At 42.5% G+C, this 24,405-nt stretch overlaps 1 protein-coding gene across 10 annotated transcripts in view; it reads right to left on the bottom strand.

Annotated features, from left to right (window-relative positions):
- TMEM164 (transmembrane protein 164) overlaps positions 1–24,405 on the bottom strand; it is a 181,267-nt gene that overhangs the window by 32,702 nt on the left and 124,160 nt on the right. For all 10 annotated transcript variants that reach the window (XR_010154924.1, XM_016942933.3, XM_016942937.4 and 7 more), the window contains one exon: positions 6,757–6,835. Coding sequence is in view for 9 of the 10 variants with exons in the window: in XM_016942933.3 (XP_016798422.1) it covers positions 6,757–6,835 (79 nt within the window). In the remaining variant the exon portion in view is untranslated. The remainder of the gene's footprint in view (positions 1–6,756; positions 6,836–24,405) is intronic.

The following is a 24,405-nucleotide window of genomic DNA, read 5'->3' as shown; positions in this document are numbered from 1 at the left end:
GGCTAATTTTTGTATTTTTAGTAGAGAGGGGGTTTCACCATGTTGGCCAGGCTGGTCTCGAACTCATGACCTCAGGTGATCCACCCACCTCGGTCTCCCAAAGTGCTGGGATTACAGGCTTGAGCCACCATGCCCAGCCAAATGCCAATTTTAAATATGTAAAAAGACACTTGGCTTCACTCAAAGTGAAATTAAAATTAAAATCGAACTGATATACCTTTTTTTTTTTAACCCATCAGATGGGCAAAAATCCAATTTGGTGAGGTTGTGTAGAAACAGACACTCTCATACATTGCTAGTAAACATTTAAACTGGTACAACTTTCATGAATTTGGAAATATCCAACAAAAATACAAATGCATATACTCTGATTCAGCATTACCACTTCTGGAAATATATCCTATAGATATTCTTGCACACACGCAAAATGGCAAAGGTACCAGTTCCTTCAGTGCAGTGTTATTTACATTATCAAAAGATTTGAAACAACCTAAATGTCCATCAATAGCAGACTGAAAAAAATAAATTATGATATAGTGTTGTAACTTTGTGTTATGATTAAAAGCAAGAACCGTGGAACCATACTACTGGCTTCAAATCCGGGGACTGTCACTTGCTATTTGAGTACCAGTTTCCTCTTCTATAAAAGGGAGATAATAATAACACCTTCCTAACAGAGTTGTTATAGGATTAAATGAGTTAATGCATGGGAAAAGTGTGTGACAATATCTGGCATATAGTTGTCTTATGTCAAAGCTCTGCCATTTTTATTATACTGTATTCTATCATCCACACAATGTAATATTATACCACTATAAAAAAAAAAGAAAGAAAGGGGGAGCTTCTTGTGGGGTCACATGGAAAGCTCTCCAAGAAATATTGCTAAGCAAAACAGTAACAACAGGATGGTTGTGTATTTGCTATTTTAGGATGAATGTCTGGAGAAGGGGGAAAATATTTTTTAAATTTACTTGTATATGCAAAAAAACAAACTCTGGGAGGATATACAAAAACCAAAAATAGTAGTTACTCGTGGAGTTGTAGCAGGGAACTATATGGATGGAGGGAAGGGACGGGAAATATATTTTTCACAGTATGGCTTTTTATATTTTAGATTTTTGAATTAAAATGTGTAAAATGTGCAAATAAGTTAAATCAGAGAAGAATCAATTGGTGAAGCAAGCTGATGTTATATCCCTTCTTCACATTTTCACAGGCTTCCCATAGCTTTGGCAATCAAGGCCAAACCCCTGACCATGGGTGACAAAGCCTTCATATATGACCCCAGCCTGCCCCTCAGGCCCAGTGTCATCCACTCCCCTTGTGCTCCCCATTGCCACAGTGCTGTTGTACATGCCATTTTGCCCATCTACAAGAAGTCACCTCCCCTAATCCTGTACTTGCCTAATAAGCTCCAACTCACCCTTTGGATTTCTATTTAAATGTCATTTCCTCAGGGAACTCTCCTCCAAACCCCCAAACTCAGTCAGCTTGTTTTGTTCTAAGTTCTCATAAGAGCATGTTCCTTTCTTTCAGAGTACTTATCTCAGTCATAACTATAAATTCATGTGATATTTGATTCATACCCATCTCCCCACTCCACCCCCACTAGCTTATAAATGTTATGAAGGACAGGGTGGTGTCTGATTTTTGCTTATCAGGGCACCCCAGTGGTCAGTCTGGATCCTGGCAGGAAGAAGGCATATGTTAATATATGTGAGATGAACGGATGCATTGCATACGGGAGGCAGGGATGATTCCCAGTTTTTAGCTGGGGTGATTGGATGCTGCTACTTGGCACGAACCACAAGAAGAGCAGGAGGGCTGACAGGGAAGATAATGAGTTTGAAACAGACAGGTTGGGTTTGACATATGCTTGAGACATTTAGGTAGAGAAGTTGAGTAAACTATATGAATGTGACTCTCGTAAGTCTGAGCTGTAGACAGTGATGTAGCAGCCATAACTAGACAGACTAGTAGTTAAACCGTGAAAGCAGGCAAAACCATACCAGACAATTAGAATGAGATGTGAGCCTAGAACAGAACTCAACATCTCAGAGGAGTGAGAAAAAATAACCTGTGAAGGAGACTTGAGAAGACATGATTGGTGAGGTAGGAAAGCCAGGAAAGGGAGGAACTTTGGAAGCCCCGAAGCAGAGCAATCCAAAACGGAGTGATCAATACCATCCAATGCAACAGCATTCCGTAGGATAAAGACTGAGAGATGGTCATTAGATTTGGTCAGACAGACGTTGCTGGTGATCTTTAGAAGCACCATTTCTGTGAAAAGTCTGGTAGAGGGTTAGATATCAGAGTAAATGGTCTGAGGAATAAAGGGTAATTGAGAAGAAAACTCAAGGGCAGACCCCAGTGTCTCCCAAAGTTATGCACCATGTATGAGGTGATTTCAGGTGGCAAACAGATAAACATTTCATTTTTAATAGTTTTGTATATAAACTGTGTTAAAATAGATAACTAGTAAATCAAAGCCACAATCTCATGGATATTATGGGGCTTCTCTTGAAAGCGTATATATTTTAGTTAAAAAAAAAACTCAATAGATTTAAGGACATGTATTACATACATAATAACACACATGGTTACGTGGATAAGACAAAAATTGTCTTGCCCAAAGAACTAAATTTTAGAAAATATTGTTTAGATTATTCTTTTAGGATGCTTAGGTGTGAAGGGAAGAGGGAAGACAGAGTTGTATGGGATTGCGAGAAAGTTTCTTAGAATGGGAAAGATTTGAACATCTGTATTGGCTGAAAAGCCAGCAGTGAAGAGAGGGTTGAAAATTCAGCTAATGGCCAGGTACAGTGGCTCATGCCTGTAATCCCAACACTTTGGGAGGCTGAAGTGGGAAGATCACTTGAGCCCAAGAGTTCAAGACCAGCCTGAGCAACATGGCAAAACCCTGTCTCTACACAATACAAAAAAAAAAAAAAAAAATGAGCCGGGTGTGGTAGTATGTGCCTGTAGTCCCAGCTACTTAGGAGGCTGAGGTGGGAGGACCATGTAAGCCAGGAGGTTGAGGCTGCAATGAGTCGTGATTGCACCACTGTACTCCAGCCTGGGTGATACAGTGAGACCCTGTCTAAAAAAAGAAAAAAAAAGAAAGAAAAAGAATATCCAGGTACATAAGTGATTAATTGATAGAATGAGGCTCCAGAGGTGGTAGCAGGGGTGGGAGCTAATCGCACAGGGGTATTATTGGCCAGAACAGAATGAACACCATTTCTTCCAGGATGAGAAGGAGGAAGATAGGGATGGATGTGGGTAAAGAAGCTTGTAGAGGTAGAGAGAAGTGTTGAGGAAATTTCCATCCCAAAACCTCAATTTTCTCAGTCATTTGTGGGGAGAGGGGGGATCTATTGAGGGTGGAGAGAACAGAAGGTTTGAACAGAGTAGACAGGAAATTTGAGGAGGGTGGTAAAGATTTAGCACAGGACTTGTGAGGGCAATGTGCGGAGGAGCTGACCATAGACAGAAAATAAATTGAGCAATGGTGTTGAGAGCACAATTATAATAGACATCATGAAATTTTCATGGCCCTAATCAGAATGGCTTGAAAGAGCTCCTCCGGTAGGCCAAGACTGGGCACACTGAAAAGGCATGGGACACTGATCCCAGTTGGAAGGGACAAGGGAGGTGAGACACTTTCAGGAGCTAGTGAAAGTTTCAATGATAGGTCATGGAGATACAAGCTGAATAGGAAGAAGAGGAAAGGAGTGGAGATTTGGGTCAAAGAAAGAACATAACAGGAGTTATGTTCTCACATAGAGGAGCTTTACGGGAAAACAAGGTCCTGGTGGCTGAAAAGAAGGGAATGCTGAGGTCACTGCAATTAAGAAGCCCAAACCTTGAGAAGCTGGGGTGGATGGGTGGTCCTTACAAGAAGTCTCTCAGGATGTTGGCTCAAATTATAATGGAAATATTGAGAGCTACAGGCCAGCGACTTCTAGGAATATAGGGGAAGTGACCAAGAGGTCAAGTGATGGTGGTGATGAAAAAAAAAGAGAGAGAATGGTAAAAGAGAAAGCCTTTTTCCCCTAACGTACAGATGAGATAGTGCTCTAGAAGAGACAGAGGGGGCTCTGCAGCATATGGGGCAGGGCAGAAAGAGCAGCCTCCATTAGAGGAAGCTGTAGGCAAGAGACAGGAAGGCTCTGTGCCCCATGCAGAGCTGCCGGTGGGGTTGGGAGTGGTTTGTAAGAAATATAGTTTGTTAATTAGCTTGATTCAATCATTCTGCATTGTATACATATAGCGTAGCATCACCTTGTACCCTATACATATATAAAAGCATAATTTGTCAGTATCTAATAAAAATTAAATTAAAAAATACTGTAACACAGAAAAAAAAGAAATAGAGTTCCAGAGGGCCACAGGCAACAAGTCTGAAGGAAAGGAAACAGGGAAATGAAGGGACAGGCCAGAGGAAGAAAAGAGCAGTGTGGATGAGAGAGGTCCCATGTACTGTGACAGTGCATAAGGTCTGCAAGAATAAGGGATGAGTGGGTTTCCCACAAGGCGCCACCTACCCACCCACCCCAAACCATAGGAAGAGGCACTATATGCTCAAGCAGGACCTTGCCTTTCAGGAAAACAGGGTTCCTGGGCATGGGAGATACCTATAGGAGAGCTGTCTTGTATTGGGTAAAAATTGCTAAGCCATTTATTTCTACAAAATTACAAGCGACTTCTAGGGAACAGAAGCCCCAGACTCTCGGCTTTCTTGGTTTACAGAAAACTAATCTTCCGACAGCTTGCTTCAGATCCATTCTCCCTCTGCAAGGCCTAGGTCCAAGGCTTGGGATCAAAGGTGAAGAAATCCAGATGTTTCTCTCAATGCTCATAATTCCCCCCAAGTGAACAGCAGATGGCAGTAAAGAGCTGGAAAGGGAGATGGGAGATGAGCCCTCAAAATAGCTCAAAGTTGGCCAGATAGAAGGTACTGGGGCCCATCAACTTCTGCGGGGTGGTAGATGCTCTCATTGAGGTCCTGGAGTAAAAAGTCAGTTTGGTGAGATCACTCCACTGGTGCTGCAAGCTAAACCCTCACTGCACCAGGGTATCTATTGGTTATTAGCAATAACAGAGCATACTGTCTCTCATTACAGCCCTACTATCTCTCACCTCGCCACTTAGGGAACTGGGCTATCGGGAGGATCTGCTCTAAGGAGATACAATTATCTTAGAGTTAGCCAAGTCTTGAGGATGTGGCTTCCTGGATTATTCTTTTGGAGGGAGGAAAGATGGCTACTTGGTATTTTCCATGTCAGACCAGTCTAACCCAGCTACCTGACAGATTTTTATGGTGACCTTAGAGTACAAATATGTTTAAATAACAGCCATGCAGATTTGGCTAGGACTTCCATCACACACCTCAGAAGCCAGGAACGATGAGTAGCAGGGTTCTGAGGCCCAGGAACACCTATCTGCCTGGTTCTATTCAGAATGTGTGTATTTCTGAGACTTAATATTAAGAGGCTCTTTCCTGTGCCACAGGGGACAGACCTGAGAAATGGCACAAGTCTCCTGGATATTGGAACTTCAGACTTTCCTTAAAGCCTCGTGAGGAAAATAGTGCTTTTACAGCAAATTAAAAGGAAGTGTTTTTGGACATCGTGAGACCCCAAGTGGCCGCATAGGGTAAAAGCAGTCTCAAAGAATATTTAGGCTAAAGTATGGAGAACTGATAGAAATCAAGGCATAGGAGGCAAATCTCTGGACTATAAGTAGGCTCCATCCTGCAATATGTTCCTGGGTTGACCAGTCCTTGGGGCTATCTCACACCAGATCTTAAGATCTGCCGGAATGCCTGATTTAGAGCATCCACGCATAAGCCAAGAAGCAGCAGTGCCCAGCAGAACTCCCAGACTATCTTCCAGTGAGCTCAAGGGCCCATGTGGCCTCATGCCACTTTCAGTATGGTAGAAATGAAACCCTTGCTGCCTGGAGTGAGGTAGGAGCAGAAAAGTCTCAGCAACTGAGATAGAGAGGCTGGGGCTAAAACTGAAAGAGGATGTCTTCCAGTCACAGGGCCTTTCAGAAAGTAAAGAACACTGAGAAGGAGTGGCTCTCACAACAAGCCTAGATGGATAGGCACCCCTTTCCTTTTGTCTGTTACACAATAGAGGGAAGGGATAATCTAAGGGTCACTGAGAGGTTACAAATAGATCAGCTTCCTTTCCAGGCTGCCTCTACCAGGTTGGTGGTCTCTCCCTCTTCACCAAATGAAGGTTTTCAGTGGTTTATTTTACATGGGTGACCACCACTCTTTCACCTGCCTCTCCCCTCAATCCCATAATTGCCCTGGTCCCCGGACTTCTTGCCCCTTACAATATCTTCTTTTGTTCTTGAGGGGACCGAGTGCTTTACTCTCTCCTTCTATCCCACACTGCACATTGAGGCAGGGGGAAGGCACAAGTACAAGAAGGTGACAGTGTGGGGGGCTCCATGCAAACACAATGCCACCATCAAGAACCCAAAGCCCAGGCCCTGTGACAGACAGTCAGCAGCACCATAGTCACCCAGTGAAGGGTGGGTCTAAAAAGTCCCCAGACCCCTTGCAGGCCTCGTCCATTCCCATCTCCCCACTTCCTGGTGCCCGGCATAAATTATGTTGAAGAAACTCAGTCAAGCGGCAGCTGAAGATCCTGGGAAGCACCCAAGAGGCTGTGACTCCCAAAAACAGAAGGGAGAGGTTAGGTGTGGGGGTTGCATAGGAATGTGGTTTGCTGGCCTTACCTCCTTTCCAAAGCAGGTAGATGGGTACCACGTAGAGCATAACATGCTGAATGTAGTAAATCTCCAATTCAAAGGGGAGCTGTGAGGATAGGAGGGAGAGAAGTGTTTCAGAGCAGGAAGCATTCATTTCAACAGAATCCAAAGTTGACCTCCCCTGCTGTTCAGGACCCATATTTTAGCAATCCCATGCATTTCACCAATTCACTTCTCTTTACAATTGCAGGAAAAAAAAAAAGAACAAAATGAATATTCTTCTGATCTAGATCAGGATCTTCCTAGATGTCTTTTGTAGAGAAGGTACTTGTAAATGCTCCACTAAGAAAGTTTGGTTAAAAATTTAGGAGATGTAGTATATAATATATCCCCTTGGTGGTTTCCCATGTGTATTATTGGAATATGAAGGACCTGAGTGGCCCCTACAGACAAAAAGCATGCCATTGTTTATCCAGTGTTCCCCAAACTTATTTAGCAAGTGATTCTTTTTTTAGTAACAGTTTGTATTCTGCAAAATACTTTAAGAATCACAACCTTATGTCACTTCCTGCTCCTGGAGACTAGATGGTAGACTATTTACAAGTTTATTTCTCATTTGACATGAAGAACATATGGAGTAGAATTATCCCCATATTCCAGATGAGAAAAAAAAATGATTGCTAGGTCTCATAGGGTCTAGATCCAAGAATAAACTTTCCCCATTGGATATTTGGGTGTCAGCCCAGCATTAGCCCTACTTTTGAGTTTAGACCAAGCTTCTGGGCCAATTTTGGCACAGCTTACCAAAAAGAATGTCCTCACTTTCCCTACATCCAACACACCCACTCACTCGCTCCTGTTTCCCATCTCTCTCAAAATGGAATCTCTGTATTCTCAAAGCAGAGCATGTTTTGACCTGCCACAGCAGCCCTGCTGTAGAGCTTCGCAGCGGGCAGAGAATGGAAACAGTTGGGTGGCTAACTCAATTCTGGGGAAAAAAGAACTTTGGCAGCTGACAAGAGGCCTAGCCTCTTGGGCTTACAGAATCTCTAACATACACACACACGTGTACACACACATACACACACACACACACACACACCCCAAAGTATGCCAGGACAGACAAAGGCACCCAGGGGAAAGGGTCAGCTGCCTCCCTGTTCCCCACAGGGCAAGCACATAACCAAGACTGTCTGCTAATGAGAGGAGGCAGTTACAGGCTCCCCAGCCACAGGAGCCCAGGTCTGTCTTATGCCAAGGGCTGAAACCAAGAAGATGGCAGAGCTCCCAGAATGGGAGCTGGGACAACTGTGGAGGCTGGACACAGACGTTGGCTCTGGCTCTTAAAAATAAAAATCCACACGGAAAATAATTTCCCAGGGACCCACATGCTGCTCAACTATTACTTTACACTCACCGAGGGAAATGTAAAAACTGAGAAAAGGAGGTAAGAGTCCAAGTATCACTGTAGACCCCAGCTGGAAAAGGTCATGAAATTGGACACTGGGCATTATCAGCACAAGGTAGCTATGGAGAGGCCTGAGAGATCTACACTGGACCCTCACAGTAATGTGGTCTGAGATCACTCTAGTATCTTAAATTTAGGTACTGCTTTATGCTTTTCAAATGATTTCACATCCACAATCTACTCAATGTCTCAAAATACCCAGGAAGCAGCCAGGTAAAGTATTATCCTCAATTGACAGATGAGGAAACTGAGGTGCAAAAGGGTTATTAACTTCACTGAGGTCACCTGGAAAATAGGGAAGGAAGGAAAAAGTCCCAAGAAGGCTTAGCTCTCTGGCTGAAATCAGCACCTTCATGCACCTAAGGGACTTGACCTGTCCCTGAAATGGGCCTGGGAAGCCAGGCTGCTCTCCCCCACCAAGGAGCCGGGCCAAGGGCATGCAGCCAGTAGTCCCAGGTGTGTCCTCAAGCAGTACTTCTCCCAACCTCTCAGACTCCAACTGCTGACCACCCACCTTGACTCACATTGCCCACCTGCCTCACCCTGCCTCCCAGCTCTCCTAGAAAGCAAAGTCTCCACCTGAATGTCCAGGGAGGCAGTTAAGCATTGCAGTTACAAGCTAGGACTTTGGAGTATGTCAAAGCTGTGTTCTAGATTTGACTCTGCTGCTCGGTAGCTCTGTGGCCTTGGCCAAGGCCCTTAACCTCTCCACCTCCGTTTTGGCATCAGTAAAATGAAAGTAAGTCTTCTAAGATTGTTGTATGATTTTTAAAATTTTTAAAATATAACAAAAACTCACATCGTACTTCTTTTATGCCATGAACTATGAAAATCACTTTGTAAACTGTTAATTTAAACAAATCCTCATAAGAACTGTATTGTTCCAATTATATCTATTTTAGAGATGGGACACTGAGGCACAGAAAAGTTAGATAACTTATTCAAGGATAAATTCTCATTCGGTGACAGAGCCAGGATTCAAATCCAAGCAGTTTGGCTCTAGAATTTATAGTCTTAGCCAGCACACTCAGCTATCCTTTGCTCACTCGCTCCCTCCCACAGAAGTCCGACTGACAGGAGATGCTCCGTGGGGAGGAGCCACCCTTACGAATGGGAGTAGTCATAGTGGTATCAGCAACAGGACCAGGGGCAGGACATGCACATGTCCTCACTCGTCCCTCCACTTGGTGATTTAGCCCAGTCCCTTCCTGTTCAAATGATCCTCATCTTCATAGCATGCTCTGCCTACTGTCTGGTGCCCCAGCCACACATCACACAGTAGCCAAACTTGCCCTGCAACATAGGCCTCCCAGCTCCTGAGCCTCTTGTCACTGGCCCTTTGCATCTCTGCAGCCACCATGGCTACACTACAGACTTCAGATGGAATGGCCAAGAGACTGTCCCCACCAGCAGTTTCCTTCCTCTGATGGCTGCCTCACCCCTACTCTAAGACTTCTCTATTTCAGGGGGCCACAAAGAGTACTGAACTAGGTGCATATGCCACTGCAACCAAAGCCAGGGGAGGGAAAGAGGAAATAGGTTAAGGAGGAAGTGTGGAAAAAGAAGGAGAGAAAGGGAAGAAGAAGATGTAAGAGAAAGGGGGTGAAGTAAGAAGAAACATAATGGCAAGAATAAGAGAGTTGAATGGGAGCCAAGAACTTACCACTTGTCATTTAATAGCAAATCATATTTAAGTACTTATATTATGTACCATGTACTGTGTTAAATATTTCTATACGTTGATATGTTTTGGCTGTGACCCCACCCAAATCTTATCTTGAATTGTAGCTCCCATAATTCCCACGTGCTGTGGGAGGGACCCAGTGGGAGATAACTGAATCATGGGGGCATTTTCCTCCATACTGTTCTGGTGGTAGTGAATAAGTCTCATGAGATCTGATGGTTTTATAAGGGGTTTCCCCTTTCACTTGGCTCTCATTCTCTCTTGCCTGCCACCATGTAAGACGTGCTTTTCACCTTCTGCCATGATTGTGAGGCCTCCCCAGCTACATGGAACTGTGAGTCCATTAAACCTCTTTTTCTTTATAAGTTACCCAGTCTTGTGTATGTCTTTATCAGCAGCATGAAAATGGACTAATACACATAGTGTTATCTCATTTAATTATTACAACTTTCCTATGAAGTAGGGACTATGATCATGCGCATCTGACAGACAGGAAACTAAGGCACAGAGAAATTAAATAACATCCAAAGAAACAGCAATAGGCACAGGGACAGGGGGAAAGGGCATTCAATAATGGAGGAAAAAGTTTTTGTTTTTGTTTTTAAAGAAATAGGGTCTCATTATGTCACCCAGGCTGCAGTACAGTGGCTATTCTCATGCACAATCATGGCATGCTACAGCCCTGAGCTCCTGGGCTCAAGCAATCCTCCTGCCTTAACCTCCCAAGTAGCTGGGACTATAGGCATGCACCATCATGCCCAGCTAAGACAGTTCTTTACTGAGCACCAAGTCTGGGCTGAGTTCTGGGAACTTTCTCAGCGAGCCTCCCCTGACCCTCTTTTCCCCATTTTACAAGTAATATCTGTGAAATGCCATACTTCCCTAGAAAGAGTTCCACTTGGTTAATTCATTTCTACACACTAGAGAACTCATACCTGGAATTCCACTCTAATATACATAGCCTGGTTCTTTTTCAGCTGGAGGAATCCTGAGGTTATAGACAAAAAGTCCTGCATCAATGCAATTTAAAGTCAAAAGTAATAAAAATGCTTTAAGCAACACAGGTCATTAACTACCTTCTCACAAGTCAACATCCTTTTTAGAATCAAAAGACCAGAGTGGTAAAGTTCTCTAGGGCTCTAGAGTTTAGACTGCCTGAAACATTAGGTGCATGGACTCTGTTCGTGGAAAGAATCTCAACCTCCTTCCTCCCACTCTACAACCCTGACAGCTACACCACTGTCCTCTGCCATGGAGACCACTGATCCCACCACGCCCCTACTTCCCTGTTTACATCAGTCACCTGAGCAGTCCCTTCACCTTTTTTCTTTAAGAAAAACTTAGTTCTTCCTCTCTGAAGACACTGCTATCCTGACAGCTCTCTCAAGTAGTGGGGGTTTTTCTTCTCATATAACCTTACACAACTGGGCCAAGGGAGTGCCTCTCTGTGCCTCACAGATGTTTCTAAATTGCTGTCTCTTCCAGACCATTCTCTCTGCCTCCTTGCTAACCACTCTGCTGATTTGAATCTCATGTCCTGAGACTATGGCACCCACTACTCCTTTCTGTTGCAGTCATTTACGGATTTACGGCCCCCTCCATGTATACCCTCCCTTCTTCAGTCCTTGAAGGTTTTGCCTTTCCCCTCCCTGTGATGCCTTTCCAACATTCCTTTGTCAAAATCCCTGCGGTATCAATATTTAGCAACACCCTGGCCTCTCAATGCCTTGCCCTCCATGCTCCTCAAGATCTCCTCTCCATTTTACCTCACACCTTTTTCACATGGTCACACCAGTTACTATTAATGGCTGTGATCTCTCCATAACCTCTGTCATGCACCCTACTATCCAGCCACCACCTTGTGTCTGGCCAATTCACTCCCTCTAATATCCCTACTCTCACAATTTTCCCACTTCACCAGGACCTACAGTCTTGATCCTACCACCTTTTTACTGCCCCCTCACCAACCTCATATCCTCACTTCTATGCTCACCAGCATTGAGTTCAAGGCTCATCACTTCCTTCAGTACATTCCCAACTCTCCTGACACACTCTCTCCTTTTGTCCTACTTACCTTGCAATACCACATTCCTGGCTAAATCCAACTGTCTGACTTCACATCCCTAAACCCATGCAAGCAAACATGTCTGGAGAAAAATATAAAGCCATGCTATTAACCCTTTACATTCATGACAACAAACTTAGTGCCAGGCTTTCATGCTGCTCTACAATCTCACTATATTCCCAAGACCATTCACTCTCCTCTCTCCCAGGCCACTATTTCACAACTTCTCCTGCTTTCCTCAGACCTTCCCCATCCTCGCTCTCAGCTGAGGAAATGGTTTCCTATTTCAGTGAGGTGAGGGGGCATGGAGAGCCATTAGAAGATAACATGCATAAGCTCCCACCTCCATACCTCCCTCCTCCCTGCACCCATCCCCACAGCTGCTTTTTCCTCTGCTACTATGCAGGAAGCACCTGTGCTGCTGGCTAAGGCTAGTACCATCACTCCTGTACTAGATCCTATCCTTTCTCACCTACTCAAGAATGTCATACCAGCAACTGTCTGTTTTTCTCACTGGATCATTGCTATCAGAAAACAAACATGCTAAAATACCTTTCATCTAAAGAAACAAAAGCTCTTGACCTCACTTCCATTTGTGGTAGTAATGGAGCTTCCACCTCTATTTCTCTGCTTTCCTTTATACTTTACAGCAAAACTCCTCCAAAGATGTCTCTACTCATTGCCATCACTGCCTTTCCTCTGAAGTATTCTTCCATCCAATTCAATCACATTTTCATTCCTACCATTTCACTCAAATTGCTTTTGTTGAGGTTACCAATGACCTCCATGTTTCTAATTCCAGTAGGCAACACAAGGATGGAAGTTAGCCCACATGGCGTCTTTATGTGAAATAGGCTCTCCTTCTTCTGCCAAGGCTCAACCCCATGCCAGGGTGTCAGAGAGATTCTAGATACCACTCACTCCATTATGCAATTAACAACCTGCACAACTAGAAATACTAGTCCTGGTCTATTTTCAGGTCTCATCTTACTTGGTCCATCAACAGTATTTGATGCAGTTGATCATTCCCTCATCCTGAATAGACTTTCTGTGCTGGGATTCTCGCACATCACCCTCTGTTCTTTCTCTACCTCAATGGCGTTCCTTCTCAATCTCCTTTGCTGAATTTCCCCTATGTCCCTCATCTCTAAATACTACAGGGGCCAAGAACCAATTCCATTTTCCTCTTCTATAGCTACTCCCACTCACTAGGTAATCTTATCCAGGTTCCTGGCTCTAGATACCATCTGTATACTGATGACTCCCAATCGGTATCTCCAGCCTGGAGTCAGGCTGCTGAGATTGAAATTCTGTCTCCATCATTTATTCTCTATACAACTTTGGGCAAATCATTTAATCTTGCTGAGCCTCAGTTGACTTATTCATAAATGGGAATAACAGTATCTACTTCATCCAGTTGTGGTGAAATAATACCTGTAGAATCCTTGGCCCAGTGCTGGCATATAGTAAGTACTCATTAAATGCTGGCTGTTATAATCACTATCCCCCTTTTCAACATCAATCCAGCCAGTAACTAGGAAAGCCAGAATTTCCATCCCAGGCAGTAAGACTTAATGTCACATCTTTCTAGGTCAAAAGCTGGGGTTTCATTTCATCATTCTGCCTTAGCAAGAAGAGATGGTATCACCTGGGCCTGTCCCACAGTCCTAAGTCACACATTAGTATGTTTATCAGATGACTACCAGGGTAACTTTAGCTCCCCACATCAGTCCATTCATTTGGCCTATCTATAGGCCAGAGTTTCTTACTGGAAACTTCTTTATTTCTCAAAGGAAGGTCAACTCCACTCTCCTGTTCTTACCCAAAACAGTCCTATTCTCACTTTCATACTGTTGACCAAAAACACCTATTAAGGCACGCCTAGGTGACAGGTAATGTGCTTGCCTCTTGCTATGTGGCAATAATGAAGACATCTTGCAGGGTAGGGACCCCTGCCCTACAACAGTTCATAGTCTAGTTGAGGAGGCTAACAGATAAGGCAAGAATATCAGTGCAGGAAAAGATCAGGGGAGGCCCTGTAGATCATGTATTGGCTTTGGTTTGAATTTTCTAAGTGAGTGAGAGGCATGCATGGTATGTAGTTTTGCAGAGCTCCTTTTGGTGGTTGTGTGCAGGGTTTGCTACTTGAGGCAGAGGGACCAGTTAGGGGCTGGCGATAGCAATGCCTAAACAAAGGCAGACACAGCGAGAGAAGAGAGGATGGGCAGATTTGAGAGAAGGTAAGGAAGTTGAATTGCCAGGACTAATTAATTGACTGGACAGGGTATTGTGCAGAAGTAAGAGAAGACAAGAAGTTGAAGATGATTCACAGGCTATGGCTTAGATGGATGGTGGGATGTTGGGGCTTCTCCCTATGTTGGGACCTACAGTCTAGGGTGCAGATTGGAGGAGGTGAGGTACAAGAAAAGAAGCTGGGGCCATGCTGAATTTGTGATGCCAGTGTGACTGCCTGGGAGAGAAGCTCATAAATTGGTGAGAATGTAGGTGGGTGTGGATCTGAAGGGGGCTAGAGAGGATGATAAGAATTGAAAGTAAGGCAAATGATATACATGTATAACTGTACATTATAAAATATGCACACCTAAATGTACATCAGGACACACAAACATGGAAATTTAAAAGGATGAAATTTTATTAGAATAGAAATCTAACATTTTCTTCACACACCCAGTGGAACATCTCTTGCACCCCATTTGGTGGACCCCTGGTCCTCAGTAATCTTTTGAGAAGAGTAAATGCCTGGAGAGAGATGAAAACTATAACTAAAGGGTGGTATCAATATTGAGAAATAACTGTTAAGAACAGGAGAGATTCTGTATAGACTGAAGGAAGGAGCCAGTGGACAGGGAGATGCTGGAGAAGCATAAGGGGCAGGAGGCACTAGACAGCGAGAGGACTGGAAGCAGGTGGGAGGGAATAGGACCCAAAGCACAGATGGAAATATTAGCTTTGGGATCCCAGGAGATGAGGAAGGAAGAACAGGCTGAAGTGAGAATAAATGCTTGAGGGAGGGCTGCACACTGCAAATTAAGGGAGCTCACACCATACCTCAGGTGACTTGGCCTTACCAGAAGAGTCCATGGTTAATGATCAGGTGCCAAGTGAGAATAGGTAGTTACAAAGAGAGAACCCTGGTCTCAGCTCAGCCCTAGACTACAGCCTCTCAAAATAAATCAGGGAATCAAAAAAGATAATCCATCTCCTTTAGAGGGGAAAGGATGCAATTCACAGTTTACAACTGCCCTTGATAATGTTCCTGCCAACGAAGTTAGGTTTTGGAACACTTTATCTTCATTAACTGACCACAGACTTTAACTGTGGCCTACTGGGGCCACAAACTCCTTAGGACGAAATACCACTTGTGAGAGGAGCCACAAAAGGAATGCCACGACCTAAATGACCATCAATAGGGGACTAGTTAAAAAAACCACGATGAATTCATGGTACAGAATACCACATTGCCATTAAAAATAAGAAGGTGTCATTAAGGAAACATTCAAATCCAGAATGTGGGACATTCTACAAAATAACTCCCTAAATTTCAGTATCATAAATGAAGAAGGGGGTACCGTTCTTAGGTTAAAAAAATGAAAACCAGTAAAGAGATGGAATAATCAAAAGCAATACTTGAAACTTCACTGGATCCTGATTTTTTTTTAAAAGACATTCTTGGGACAATTAAGGAAATTTAAATGTAAGCTGATTAAATAAGGTAGATGGTATTATAGAAATGTTGATAATTTTCTTAATTGTGGTAAGGTATTGTAGTTATACGAGAGAATGTCCTTAGTCTTAGGAGCTGCAGGCTGAAGTACTTAGACTGAAGCATCAAGATGTCTGCAACTTTGAAATGATTCAGCAAATTTAGATAGAAAGTGAATATGGAGAAATGTTAGATATTGTTGAATCTAGCTGGAGGATGTACAGTCATTGTTCACTATGCTACTATTTCAACTTTTCAATATGTTTGAAAATTTGTATAGTAAAAACTTAGGAATTTTTAAATATTTAACTAAATTTAAATGATAAAAGTATGAACTAATATGGTGAAACCCCAAGATACAGTACACCGAAGAAGAAACAAGATACATTATTTCTGGAGAACAATTTGTCAATATCTATGAAAACTTTAAAATGCCCATTCAGTTTGACTCAGTAATTTCACTTCTAGGAATTGGTACTAACAGCAATACTTGCCCACATGCACAAAAATATATGCATAAAGATGTTCACTGCAGCATTATTTATAATTACAAAAAATTTGTAATTTAAAAAAGCAACCTAAATGACCATCATTAGTAAGACAGTCATCAAAAAACACTCTGGAAGATGTATTACTCCACCTTTTTTGTTGTTGTTGTTAAGGAGGTACAATCATTTCTAGGTAAAATAGAGCAAGTCTATATTGTATAAGGCATGATCCTTTTTTTTTTTTAGAAGAAAAGGAATAAGTTTGTATATGTATTTTTGGGTGTATATAAAATGGATCTAAGATAGCACCCAGTTACTATTCCCCAAACTGGAGAAGGAAACAGGATTGAGGAAGAGAGACCGGGATAGGAAAGGGAAGATCTTGACTTTGGGCTCTGTATACTTGTATATATATATTTTTATAACAAATGAATGTATTCATTTTTAATCATGTAGCTAAATTCTTTTAAAGGATGAAAAAAGTTAAAAGATAAGTACACCAAACTGTTAACAGCAATTCTCTCTGGGGAGTAGGAGGTGGGAACTTTTATGTTACATTCTTTACATCTCTACATTACAGGAATCCTTAACCAAGAGGATGCATTAAATTATTAATGATGATTAGTGTTAATTTGTTCTAGTTTTTAAGAATTCCCTCCTTTGGAGAATCACAGCCTGTTAAGAAAATAATGTGTAAAGGGGGCATCCATAGACCCCCAAATCCCTTGTTCTCATTGTATTTTTCCCTCGAGACCCTACTCCCACTCCTCACCTCACCTCCAGTAAGGACAGATGCCCACAGCCCTGCCAGGCACATGCTATTCCATCTAATTTTCATTGTCTGATGTGGAAAGGGCAGGGGGGCATAATTAAGGTGGGGGGGCAGCCACTGGTCCTTTTTTTTTTTTTTTTTTTTTTTTTTTTTTGAGACAGAGTCTCGCTCTGTTGTTCAGGCTAGCGTGCAGTGGTGTGATCTCGGCTTACTGCAACCTCTGCCTCCTGAGTTCAAGAGATTCTCCTGCCTCAGCCTCCCGAGTAGCTGGGACTACAGGCACAGGCCACTGTGCTTGGCTATTTTGTGTGTGTGTGTGTATTTTTAGTAGATACAGAGTTTTGCCATGTTGGCCAGACTTGTCTCGAACTCCTGGCCTCAAGTGATCTGCCTGCCTCTGTCTCCCAAAGTGCTGCGATTACAGGCGTGAGCCACTGTGTCTGGCTGGTCCTTCCTTTTGGAGTCCAAACCCTATCAGGGCTACTCCTGACTTCCTCCTTAGTGCTTAGAGCCCTTGAGAGAGCAGGGGAACAGAGTTGTGGTCATCAGGTGCCTTCCCCTAGCCAGCTCCCTAATGTCAAATACTTTGAGCCCATAAAAGATGCTGTTTGTTCTAGTGGCACAGCCACTTGTGCAAGTGTATTTCCTGGTTTGAAAAATATAGCAGCCCAGATCTGCCTGCCTCTTTCAGGAAAACCCATAGAACTTTACCGAGTGGCAATTTCGAGTCTGTATACCATTAGATACTCTACAAGAGCTCACTTAGCTGTTTCTTTTAACCAAGATGGAAATGAAACCTCCTCACTCTCCTCCTCCCACATCTAACTGACTTAAGGAGCTGCTGCCTATCATCTTAAGAAACCACAATTTACCATTTTTGAGTACTTGTTGCTGGTATCCAAAGTCATTTCTGAAAAGGCCGGGAAGGAAGCTCCGGTGTTTGGTCTGCCTAAGGATAATAATAATAGTTCACATAATAGTGTTCTTAGGGGATATATCATAACTAAGTCTGCTGCATTTTCTTGAGCTTTAATGATAAGGAGGAGGGTGAAGAGAATGATGGTCATAATGAATACTTACTGACTCTTATGGCCTGAATTGTGTCTCTCCCCAAATTCATGCATTGAATTCCTCACCCTCAATACCTCAGTATGTGAATGTATTTGGAGATAGTGCCTTTAAAAAAGGTAATTAGGGTAAAATGAGGTCATATGGGTGGGTCCTAATCCAATATGACCAGTGTCCTCATAAGAAGAGATTACAGTCCAGGGTGCGGTGGCTCACGCCTGTAATCCCAGCACTTTGGGAGGCTGAGGCATGTGGATCACCTGAGGTCAGGAGTTCAAGACTAGGCTGGCCAATATGGTGAAACCCTGTCTCTACTAAAAGTACAAAAATTAGCCAGGTGTGGTGGCAGGTGCCTGCAATCTCAGCTACTCGGGAGGCTGAGGCAGGAGAATTGCTTGAACCTGGGAGGTGGAGGTTGCTGTGAGCTAAGATCGTGCCATTGCACTCCAGCCTGGGTGACAGAGCAAGACTCCAACTAAAAAGAAAAAAACAATAAAGAAGAAGAGATTACAACACAGACAGACACAGAGGAAAAAACCCTACAAAGACATTGGGAGAAGATAGCCACTCACCAGTGGAAAAGAGAGGCCCTCAGAAGAAACCAACCCTGCCAAAACCTTGAGTTTAGAATTCTAGCCTCCAGAACTGTGAGGAAATAAATTTCTGTTTTTTAAGCCACCCAGTCTGTGATATTTGTCATAGCAGCCCTAACAAACCAATACACGGACCAACAATATGCTATGAGCAAGGTCTTGTTCTAAGCACTTTATAACTATTAACTCCTTTTATCTTCATAACACCCTTATGTGGTAGCTCCTATGGTTATTCCCCAATTTGAAGATGAGAAAACTGAGGAACAGAGGAATTTTTCATGATAGTAAAATACTGGAAATGACCAAAAACCCATCCCAAGGAGACTGGAGAAATACATTGTGGTATATTAACATGAAATGTTATGCCACAGTGAAATTGTAACTACAGTTATACTCTGTGGCAGGAATGAATCATACTAATATAATGATGAGTAAAACAAGCAAGTACCAGAAAACTACCTAAAACATAATACCCTTTTTATGAGGGCCAGAAAAACAACCAAGTAATATCTTATTTAGGAAGATATATCTACATGTATACATCTATATAGCCATATCTACATCAATATGAATATAAATATCTCTGTGCATATGAGAGAGATAAAACTTCAAAAAGAGCAAAAGAATAATAACCAAAATTCAGGCCAGCGATTCCTTCAGGGTGGAGAGGGAGGTAGAGAGCCGGATTGGGGGAGCAGCACACAGGCAGACTGAGTTCTCATCAATGTGGCTAATTCTTAAGTTGGGCTCACAGTTGTCTTATTATCCATAAAAAAGTAAATGCACACATAAATAAAATTAAAGCAGGCTATACATGGACGAATGGTGCAGCATGAAATGAGTCAAGGATTAGAAATATGATTACTCCAATTATGTGTATCCAAGGTCCATTTTAAAAGAAAAAGGGATAGGGTTTCAGTGAAATAATTTGCCTATGGTCTTGGGTTTATTAAGTGGCTCAGCCGGCATTTGCACAAAGGGAACCTGGCTCAAGAACCCATCATCTTAACCATTATTGTCTGTTCCATACTTCAGGCTGCTCCCTGATGGAAAAGAAATAAAGTCTACTATGAAAACGGAAGGACTTATGCTACCTAGCTGCCATAATGTAGGTACTACCTAGCCATCAAAGTGGACTCAGGGAGCTCCAAATTCACAAAATGCAAATTTATTTATCACTTCTTCAAACTGAGACAAAGGTTGAATTTCATACAGAAGAAAGAAAGATGTTTTGAGTATACAAGATGGTGTTTCAGGACTTCGAAGTCCAGCCCTGAACACATTATTTGACTTTTTACTCAATAAGGGAAAGTTAGTATTTGTACAGATCTCTCCAAAGAACTCAGAGGAAAGTCTAATTAATCAGAGAGATGGTTCAAAAGCCTACCGAGGAACCAGGGCAGCTGCAAGTCAAAAGAAAATCGGCTTGTATGTGGAGGCCAAACTGTGCCTGCAGACTGACTTGCCCAGGCCTAACATTCCTGCTTAGGTAGTGGAACAAGGGAATCAACGAGGCCCCTTTCCACCAATGACAGGACCAACACATCATTTTCCTCTACCCTGGGTTACAGATTCCACCCAGAAAATTTAGGCCATGTAGAGCGGTAGGTATGAGAGGAAAGGTACTAAACTCCCAGTTCTTCATCCGCACAGGTAGTCTGTGTTACCCTCCACCCATATTGTAATGTCTTTAAAAGACCTGAGCATCAGATGGCATGACTGATATAAAAGCCAACCCTCCACTAGCACTAGAGCAAAGGCAAGCAGGAAAGCATCTGGATTTGGCTTTCAGGCCAGTCAAAACAGCTCAAGGGCACTCAGCCTAACCCCCTACCCCACCATCTGCCAAGAAGGGAATCTGGTTAATCTACTCCCTGGGGGTCATTGCTTAAAGGCAACCAGTGGGCCTGGCAGTCATTTGTGAGGCAGGCTTCCCTGGCCTGTTACTTCTAACATCTCCCCCTAACAATCCCCATGACCTCTGCTTTAAGTTGGAGCCAGGTTCATAAATCCCTAAATCAAGGGAAAGCAAATGTCACATATCCCCTGGAGGCCACCAGAGATGGATGGGATTTGACCACCTCCTGACATGAGTACACTCTGGTCACTTCTTTCTATTTCTTTCTTCTCTTCTCTTCTGTTTAACTCTCCAATTCTCTATTTCTTCTCAGGCTCCAAGCCTGCTCCCAGATTTTCCATCAGCACTGAAGGATGGTAAACTTAAACCTGCAGCAGTTCCTGGCTAACCCAACACACAGAGAATGTGTAGAATCTTAATTTTCATCACAGAGTTTCAGAGAAAGAAATTTCTTTGGACCAACTGGGATGGGGCCCAGCATCCTGTATTTTAATATATTTCCCTAAAAAAAAAAATTGTGGATACAGAGGTATTCAACCCCTACCTGGAGAAATACTCCAGTAGGGCAGGCTCCAAAATCCTAAGGGGTAAGTGTGAAAACTCAGAATATTTTCATATAGAAATGACAAATAACTCCCAGGAGAATGTATTTTTTATGATGTGACTGGTGTTCAAAACAACAACGGAGATAATAATAATAGAAATAATAAGTAATTGTTAGTACATGGCACTTCTCTGCCAGGCATTGTCTTAATACTTAGTATGTAGTAGCTAATTCCTACAACTCCATAGGTAGAACCTAAGAAAACTGAGACACAAAAAGGTTAAGTAACTGACCCAATGTAACTTACAGAGCCAGGATGAAAATGGGCAGTCTGACTTCAGAGTCCATGTTCTTAATCACCGACTTATACTACCTACATGTGCCCTGAGGCCCTTTATGGTAGAGAGTGGACCCTTGACTTAGAAACTTGATATACCAATGACCCAAACACATGATGGTTTGACCTCCTGCTATTGAGCTATTCTTTCTCCTCCACACCTGTGAGCATGGATCTGGAATATTCTAATTAAATTGCCATGGGAACTGATCAGCATTGGAATCTGCCTCCATGACCTCCCAGATACTCATTCATTCAGTATTTATTGAGCATCTACTATGTGCCAACTATTATAAACAAGATACAAATGGCCTCTGCCTTTATGTACCTTACAGTCTTACAACCACATCATTCTAAATGCTAATTTCTAGGGCTTAAAAGGGTTTGGAAATGAAAATATGGTTTAAATCAGTGTTCCAAGGGCTGAAGGCCACTACTGCCAATGTTCTGTTAGCTACATGAGAAGCTACATGGTCTTCCCGATATTTCATAGAACTTAGCACAATACTAGACACACAGTAGGTATTTATCAACTTATTTAGAGATATTTCAGGAGAGCACTGACAACCAAGGAATAGAATTAGAATGTCCTCCTGGTTGCTCCTGAAAGTAAGGACACAGCCATAAAAGTGTTGGAAAACAAGATCCAGATGTTCATTTCTGAGCATATAAAAAGCTAGTTCTTAAACAAATCTACCACTGAAAACATCCAAAAGTCCTGGATAAAATATTTTTAAAATTGTTTTCTTTTTCAATCTATGAACTGTCAAATACACAAGGAATTTTCTAGCCAGAAAAAAAGTGAAAGTGGGAACCCAGAGACATAAGTGGGATACGGCATCCAATTTTCACCCAAAGTAGATTTGCTAAGCCAGCTGAACTTGAGCTTTGATTTCTCATAGCTTCACAGGGCATAAGGGATGGGGGACAAAGGTCAAGATATCCCAAAAAGAGTCTGATAGGAGATAACTCTCATAAAGCTGGGACCCCAAAAAGCTACACTTCAGTGTAAACGTGTACTAGAAATACAAATTACTCCTGCCCCCTAGGACGATAAGGAAAATCTACTCTCAATCTTTACACTGAGTTGGAGTAGCAGGGAAAGGAACTAGGTTATCTCCAATAAAAACTTGGAACTGCAAGCCAGCCATCATGTGTATTTGAAAAGTGAATGTATACTACTTGGGTAATCAAAAAACCTGAGGTCAAGAATTCATTTAGCATGATTCCAGACTGGCAGCTCTCAGGTGCCTAGCAAGAATGAAGACAGATCCTTTCTACAGGAAACCAGGAGTCAAAAACTACCCATAAATAAAATCCCAAGGAAAATAAGCAACTTACAGTAAAGCAACAAAAATAATAATATTTAAAATAAAGAAAACTTAAATACACAAGGAAACAAGCCAGGAATCCTGAAAACAGAAATTTAAAGACTGCAGATAATAAAATTATTACCTACAGACTGTTTTGTATGTTTGAAAAAAATTAAAAATATAATAACTGAAATAAAAACTCAATGGATAGAACTAACTAAAGAGATAAATAATAAACTGGAATATACAGCTGAAGAAATTAGCCAAAGTGCAATACAGTAAGACAAATTAGAAAATATCAAAGAAAGATTAAGAGATAAGAAGACACAGTAAGATGGACTAACATATCTCTAAAATGTGGTCCCAGAAGAATAGAATGGAACAGAGGCAGAGTTTGAAGTTATAACAGCTGAGAATGTTCTGAAACCTGATGAATGATATATACCCACACACCAGAAGCCCAAAGACTCCCAAACAGAATAAGAAAGAACAAATCAATACTGAAACATATAGCAAAATTGCAGAACACCAAACAAAAAGAAACAAAAAAACCTCAAAAGTGACCTGAAAAGATTACTTTCAAAGGAGTAAAAAGGCTGACCACTGACTTTTCAAAGCAACAACAGAGGATAAAATATAGTAACATTTTACCTGTATTATGAATGAACCTGCCCTGAAATGTGACATCCAAGTGGACACATAGTAGTCACATCTGTGCTGAGAAGTAGGCTCTTTTGTGTGTATGCTGAAATGTTGAAGGAGCAGAGGCTCAAGCCCTACCCAAACCCCTTCATTAACAGAGTCCCCGGGGGTGGGGGAACGACCCTATGCAAGGCCTGCAATCTCCAAATAAAAGCAATCTTTTGAAGACGCATTCTCCCTTTGGTCACCAGAGTATTCTTCAAATTAGTTGAGACTTATAGGTCTTAGGTTCTAAAGAAAAATAAGTACTTTTATTACTTAGGGGTTATCTGAATTTTTGCATCCATGCCAGTCTGAATTCTTAAGACCATAATGGGTTTTTAGGAACATACGTTTAGTGGACCAATGGGTAACTTGTGCATGCAGGGCCCAGCCCATGCATACCTGGCTGCTTTTATAAGGACCATGAGTGCACCTAGCATGCTCTATCATACGCAGGGTCCATGGCCCTCTTTCAATGGCAGCTTGCTGATACAGGACACATATTTGTGCTGTGGTTATTTTAGTTATTGGAAGGAGGTGATGGGAATCCTGTCTCTCCCCTGATCAGAGAAGGTGGAGCTCCCCCAATTCTGGCTAGAGTGTGGGGACCCTAGCTCTTCCTCTACCTGGACTACTTGCTGTTCCTTTCCCCCTCCTACACTGTGGGGCCGAGTTAGTGAAATTAAAACATGTCTGTATATCTCAACTAAGGGCCCACTCAGTTAAAGGAAAAAGAATCTTCTCTCACTTCCATCTTTGGAAGCAGGAGTTGAGTTGTGGTTGTTTTGTTTTGTTTTGTTTTGTTTTGTTTGAGACGGAGTTTTGCTCTTGTTGCCCAGGCTGGAGTGCAATGGTGCGATCTTGGCTCACCACAACCTCCGCCTCCCAGGTTCAAGAGATTCTCCTGCCTCAGCCTCCCGAGTAGCTGGGATTACAGGCATGCACCACCATACCGGGCTAATTTTTGTATTTTTAGTACAGACGGGGTTTCTCCATGTTGGTCAGGCTGGTCTCGAACTCCCAACCTCAGGTGATCTGCCCGCCTCAGCCTCTCAAAGTGCTGGGATTACAGGCATGA

This window comes from Pan troglodytes, chromosome X (assembly GCF_028858775.2).
Source record: "Pan troglodytes isolate AG18354 chromosome X, NHGRI_mPanTro3-v2.0_pri, whole genome shotgun sequence".
Classification (NCBI taxonomy): Eukaryota; Metazoa; Chordata; class Mammalia; order Primates; family Hominidae; genus Pan; species Pan troglodytes.
Note: the sequence above shows the minus strand (reverse complement) of the source record. Positions and strands in the feature narration are given on the sequence as shown.